Genomic DNA, 6,702 nt, shown 5'->3' on the forward strand with positions numbered 1-6,702 from the left:
GGCACATAATAGGTCCTCAGCAAATTTTTGTTGAATGAATCAATGAATGAGTGTATATGTGTGTGTATTGTAGAGGGAAAAAGAGAGACTGAACCAAAGTTGCACATTACAGTAGTTCAGGATAAGTGTAAACACCAATGACTCATTAGTCTTTACTTAGCCAAACTGAGACAGCCTTTCACTCCACAGTTACAAACACAAAGCTTGGTGCTGGCTGGTTAGCTTAGGTTTTGGAAATGCAAAGATCAAAATATACATTGCTGGCTGGCTGGTTAGCTCAGTTGGTTAGAGCACAGTGTTAAAATACCAAGGTCAAGGGTTACGGATCCCCATACCTGCCAGCAGCCAAAAAAACCCCAAACATTTCTGAGAAAGTTTAAGAGGTGCCAAAAAATTAGTTTTCTTTAAATGTGAGGCTAGTAATGCCCAGGTGAGGCTCCCTCCTTAAATGCCTCTGCCCTAGGGATGCCTGGCCCATCTACTCTAGGCTGGGCTGCGGGGAGGTGGATTGTTGAGGACATTCTTAAGTGAAAGTCACATTTTTAAAAATTGCAATGTATGGCAGGAAAGAATACAATGATTATTAATACAGTTTTATCCAACTTTTTTTTGTATCATAATGTAAATTGTCAACAAGGTGAAAAAAGGCAAAAAGTATCACAGTATTATTATGAAAATAATTTTGACCTTGCAGACTCACTTTCAAAGGTTCTTGGGGTCTAGGCTTCATAGACCACAATTTGAGAACCACTGTTCTATATCAAGATCTTTACAAACTGTAAATAACATGTCAACTTTATAATTATTCCATTAAAAAAGTAAGCTTTAGCCACAGAAATATCTTACTTTTGTGGGATCTTGTCATCCTATCAGATTTAGCAGATGCATCCTTCACTCGGTTATGGTACTCTAAAAGGAATGTTCGCTCATGCTCAAAGAAATCATCTACATCCTATAGAATAAAAAAAAAAGAACTTTTTAAACTTATTTGCTTTAGTTTAATATGTAAATCACTTTGTTATCATTAATATATAAGACTATCAGTAAAACAGCACAGCTATCTTCTAATAATCAGATGTTATAATGACTTCACCAACAAGTTAAGACTTTAGTAGACATTCATTTCTATCTATCAAGTAAGAAATCTCCTAAGGGCCTGGCTTGTTAGCTCAGTTGGTTAGAGCATGGTGTTGAAAACACCAAAGCAAGCATTCAGATCCCCATACTGACCAGCCAAGAGAAAAAAAAAAAAGAAACCTATGGTTTTATAGTTGAAGGCTTAGAGCTCCCCATATGGTTCATGTTCACATGTTGTACTCTGAAACATGTTCCTACTTATGTTCTGCCTCTACAATCTTGCCTCTCCAATAAAAACATTACTATTGCTAATGGGAGTAACCAATTACTTTTGGGAAAAAAAATTCTGGTAAACAGAAATGAAAAATCTATTTTTCTTTGTCTATTATGTATTCTGTAGACGATTCCTGAACGCTGCCTGGCCTTAGTCATTAGTGCCCTGTCTGACTGCTCTGGAGAACCTGGCCAAACTAGCTAATCTGAAAGCAACAATATAATTGATCACTTTCTTCAATCTTTTTTTGAAACAAAGCTAGACATACATTAAAAGTAAAAAGTATTAATGGTACTTTCCCCCTTCGGAACTAGCAATGATTCATTGAAAAAGCATCAGTTGAGGGCTGGCCGGTTAGCTCATTTGGTTAGAGTGTGGTGCTGATAACACCAAAGTCAAGGGTTCAGATCCCCTTACCGGCCAGCTGCCAAAAAAAAGAAAAAGAAAAAGCATCAGTTGACATGATGTACTGAGACCCACATTCACAGAACACAAGCTGCAAGAGTTAGAACTGGCAAAATGTCATTAAAAAATCTGTAATTCCTATGTACCAGTTTTTTGAACTGTAAAAATGGGGATAAAACTATCAAACTTGGAAGTTTGTAGTAAAGATTAAATAAGAAAATTGGTGGTCTACCAATCAACACATTTTATAAATGTTTTAATATGTTAGTTATTACTTTACTAATAAAATTATCAAAATCATAATCAACATAGTGATTTACATTTAATGGCTAAGAAAAATGTTTAACAGTAATATATAAGCAGCACCACAGCACATGCATTGTCAACATATGAATGGACTTGTCTCTGACAAATCAAAGTACAAATCAAATAAGCAGTACTCTGTACTCAAGTTTTATCGTAGACGTATTTATAAAAAGAGGCAAGGATGACAAAGCAGCATTATTTATCTCTGTTTTTGTGTTTGAGAGTGTAATATAAACATTTTTCTCATATTTTAATGGTAAGAGTCTTCACATAAATAAAATTTTGTGCCATTTTTAGAACATCATCAAGAAAAATATAGGTTTTATTTAAGTAAATAATTAACTTTCTAAGTATTTTCACACATATTATCTTATTCAGTCTTTCCAAAAATCCTGTGAACTAGGTAGTATTGTTAACCCCATTTTGAAAATGGCAACACTGAGATTCATAGAAAAAAAGTGACTTTTCCTGTGGTCGTGTAGCTACCTCAAGATACTACAACACCTAAACTGAGATTTTCTTTTTTTTTCCCTTTTTTTTGTCTTTTTTTCGTGACCGGTAACGGGATCGCAACCCTCAGTGTCGCGCCTGTACCGCAACCGGCAATGGGATCACAACCCTCGGTGTCGCGCCCGCACCGCACTCAACCAGTAAGCGGACCAGTCTCTATATGGGATCCAAACCCTCAGCAGGAGCGCCGCTGCGCTCCCAAGCGCCGCCCTCTACCAAGTGCGCCACTGGGCCGGCCCTCAACTGAGATTTTCTAACTCCAAATCTGAACCCAGGTCTGTCGCTAACATTTGCAAGGTTAAGCTAAGGGTAAGTGTACAAACAGGGGCAGCCCCTCTCGACCACCCACGGAGTGCACGACTGGCTCTCTATCCTCTGAAGAATGAATTCAGGGAAGACGCCCACACAGGACCTGGAAGAAGGCCTAGGATTTGGGCAGGGAAATGTGGGGTTCTAGATACTTGAAATATGGTCTGGTTTGGAGCGAAGGAGCATGGGCTCCAGGTGGACAAATTCCCTTGGACTGCTGACTTCTCACCCCTTAGAGAGGGAGCTCTCTAAAGAGAGGAATCCAGCACAGGGGGCACACTCTCCCAGGCCTAAGGATTCTACTATCCAAACTTCTTTTACTCCAAGTCTGTACATTTTTGTTTTGTTTTTTTGGCAGCTGGCTGGTACGGGGATCCAAACCACTGGCCTTGTGTTGTAACACTGTGCTCTAATCAACTCAGCTAACTGTCCAGCCCTAGTTCTGTACATTTGAAATCTCAATCCATCTCTCTTTTAAAAAAAAAGTAAATTCTCAACCAATACTACTGCAAAACAAATAAAATCTTACCTTTACTCCTGAAACAATTACTCCATCTGCTGATTTAACCATGTTTTTAAAGAAATCTTCAAGTTTCTCTTTTTTATTTTTTCCTCGCACACTCAACTGAAAGAAAGGTAATTTAAATGAGCATTTTCTAGGTTACAAATGGAAAGTAGTGCCTCCTTTGTTCTTTGACATTTCAATGGCGATCTCTAAAGGATCCTGGTTATTAAACTTAATAAAGTGGCAATTTCATTATATATATCAGTGATTTTCAAACTTTAGGGCATAAAAGGAGTTTAGTAATAATAAAGTACTCAGGCCTCACTCCCAAAGATTCAGATTCTTTCTCAAATTTTATGAGCACATGCGATAATTCTGTTGCAAGTGGTCCTCTAACCACACTTTGTCAAACACTACTGTATAATATAAAGACAACTAAAAATTTAATTCAGGACTTCCTTTAACATGTGAAATTTATTGGGGTACAATACACCATCATATGATTCTGCAAAAGTTCTGCAAATATATTTTGCAAGTTCCTCACTATGAGCTTATCCAAATATCATTTCTTTTTCTGTTTTTGGGTAAGCAACTTGTAGTACAAGGGACACAAAAGGTGACTTTGAATGGCATAAGTGGTTATCCAAGGGCAAAACTGAGAAACAGCTAACTCTTTGACTCCTACCACTTGCTGCATCAGAATGCCCCATAAAGGAACATCCCATCTGACTTCTTTATCAGTTGCCATGGCTTCAACACTCACTTTTCTTTAAACGACTCACAAATCTCTATCACTGCCTGCTCTGATCTGAATGTATGTGTCTCACCAAAATTCATACATTGAAACCTAACTCATAAGGTGATGGTATTGGGGGGGGGCTTTGGGAGGCTATTAGGTCATGATGGTGGAACCTTTATGAATGGAATTAATGCCCTTATAGAAGAGGCCTGAGGGAGCTTGTTAGCCCTTTGCCCCTTCCTCTGCCAAGTCAGGATGCAAGAAGGCACCCTCTATGAAGCAAAGAGCCCTCACCAGACACCGAATCTGCTGGACGCTTGATCTTGGCATTCCCAGCCTTCAGAACCATGAACAATAAATTCTGTTGTTTATAAATTATCTAGTTTAAGGTATTTTGTTATAGTGGCCCAAACAGACTAATATACTACCTCAAAGCTCTTTCATGAACCTTATAGCCTACTTTTAATTGCCTACATCATATCCCTACATGGAGATTTTGCTAACCTCATACCGGATCAGTCTAAAACAGTGCTTGGCCCAAACAGACTAATATACTACCTCAAAGCTCTTTCATGAACCTTATAGCCTACTTTTAATTGCATACATCATATCCCTACATGGAGATTTTGCTAACCTCATACCGGATCAGTCTAAAACAGTGCTCATTTAAATAAAATAATCTCCAAATTTTTCCTTTCCCAGTTCCATATCTTTGATTCATGGTCTCTTCATCTAACCAATCTCTCAGACTCCCATGTGTTCCCCAAAATTCCATACCTCTCATTAAAATCTTGTAATATCTACTTCTTCCTTTCTCTCACAGCTCAAATTCGACCAGCAAATATCAGAAATCTGCCACTTCCTACGCTTACTTTCCTAGTAGAAGTCCTCATCATTTCTTGCCTAGACTGCTACATTGGACTAGTTAATTTCCCTCATCCCCAAATTCCACACTATTCTGTTGCCTGGGACAGCTTTCTAAAATCAAATTTTGAGCATCTCATCCTTACTCAAAAACTTTAGTTTCATTTTGTTCAGAGAATGCGGGCAGATCCCCTTAGCATGGTACATAAGACTTTCAACGATCTCACTCAATTTACCTTTTCACCTACCATCCTACCCCTGCAGAACTTTGTGCTCCAAATAGTTCTCAAAAGAAGCTCTGAACTTTTAGTTTCCTCTGTATCTAAAATTGTATCTATTCTCCCACTGAAAATTCTACTCAGGCTTAATTAAACACCTGAATTAAAAGGCCCTTCCAAATTCCTTGTTAGAAACCTTCCAATCCCTTCCAAACTCCCAGTTAGAATTCATTGTTCTATCTTTAGGCCTCCCAAAACACTGTTTTTTGTTTTTTCTTTTTTTACTGCATTCTTGATATTAATTAATTAATTCATTCATTCCACAAACCATTAATGAATATCGAATTACAGTCATGCATGGTGCTAGGGATACAAAAATTATTAGAAGATGGTCCCCACTTGCTGTGGTCTGAATGTGTATCCACTCCAAAGCGCATGTGGGAGGCTGATTCCCAATGTGGCAGTGTTGAAAGGTGGGGCCTTTAAGAGGTAATTGGATTGTGAAGACTATGCTGTCATGAATGGATTAATCCATTCATGGAGCAATGGGTTAATCATTTAATGGGTTATCATGGGTATGAACTGCTGGCTTTATAAGGACAGCAAGTGAGCTCATTAACAAGCGCTCTTGCTCAGTCCTCATTTTGTGATGCTGTGCATCTCCACGGTACTCTGTAGAAAGTCCCCACCAAAAAGAAAGCCCTCATCAGATGTGCCCCATGGAACTTGGACTTCCCAGCCTCCTGAAGTATAAGAAATAAATTTCATTTTCTTATAAATTACCCAGTTTCAGGTATTCTGTTATAAGTAACAGAAAATAGACTAATACACTACTCTTAAAATAAGTTATGGTACAGAGGATGATACAAAGAAGCAAGCATAAGATTAAACACAATATGATGAGTATAATGTTAGAGATATGCATAGGGGCTAGGAGAGCACCCAAGGAGCTCAGTATAGACTTAGGGGCAGAGAAAGATAAGACTGGAGGTTAAATGACCAGTTAGGGGGCTGCTTCAATAACCCAGGCAAGAATTATAGAATTTGGAACTAATCATTAGGTCTGGCAATGGAAGGAAGTGGACGTATTCCTAATATAGTAAGGTAGTAAAACAGATGGAATTTAGTGACTCCTAATAGGAAGTAGGAGTCATGGGTAATTTTCAGGTTTTAAGGAACCAGGTAGATGGCGGTACCTTCTTTCAGATACAGAATATAAAAGGACTTACAGGTCTAAAGAAGAGTTTGTCTGAGGACAAAATGCTAAAATGACACCTAACTGGAGTTTTTCGGTAGTAGTTTTATGGGGGAGGGGAGGGTTGGCCGGCACAGGGATTGAACCATAGACCTTGGTGTTATCAGCACCATGCTCTAAATCAACTAACTAGCCAGTCCTCCACTGTTTAATATATAGGGCTAAGTCAAGGACTCGGATTCCCATACTGGCCAGTCACCTTTTTTTTTTTTTTTTTTTTTTTTTTTTTTTTTTTTTTTT

General features: G+C 38.3%; 1 protein-coding gene and 1 non-coding gene across 3 annotated transcripts in view; one reads left to right on the forward strand and one right to left on the reverse strand.

The window, feature by feature from the left end:
- The window catches only part of LOC103581334 (sorting nexin-6), a 37,303-nt gene that overhangs the window by 21,674 nt on the left and 8,927 nt on the right, over window positions 1-6,702 (reverse strand). For both annotated transcript variants that reach the window (XM_008563197.1, XM_008563196.1), the window contains exons 4-5: window positions 3,411-3,506; window positions 847-952 (exon numbers count right to left, since the gene is read on the reverse strand). In XM_008563197.1, the coding sequence (XP_008561419.1) occupies window positions 847-952; window positions 3,411-3,506 (202 nt within the window). The remainder of the gene's footprint in view (window positions 1-846; window positions 953-3,410; window positions 3,507-6,702) is intronic.
- TRNAI-GAU lies at window positions 1,700-1,774 on the forward strand. The gene has a single exon. It is a non-coding gene; the product is annotated as a tRNA-Ile (tRNA).

This window comes from Galeopterus variegatus, unplaced genomic scaffold (genome assembly GCF_000696425.1).
Source record: "Galeopterus variegatus unplaced genomic scaffold, G_variegatus-3.0.2 Scaffold12820, whole genome shotgun sequence".
Taxonomy (NCBI): domain Eukaryota; kingdom Metazoa; phylum Chordata; class Mammalia; order Dermoptera; family Cynocephalidae; genus Galeopterus; species Galeopterus variegatus.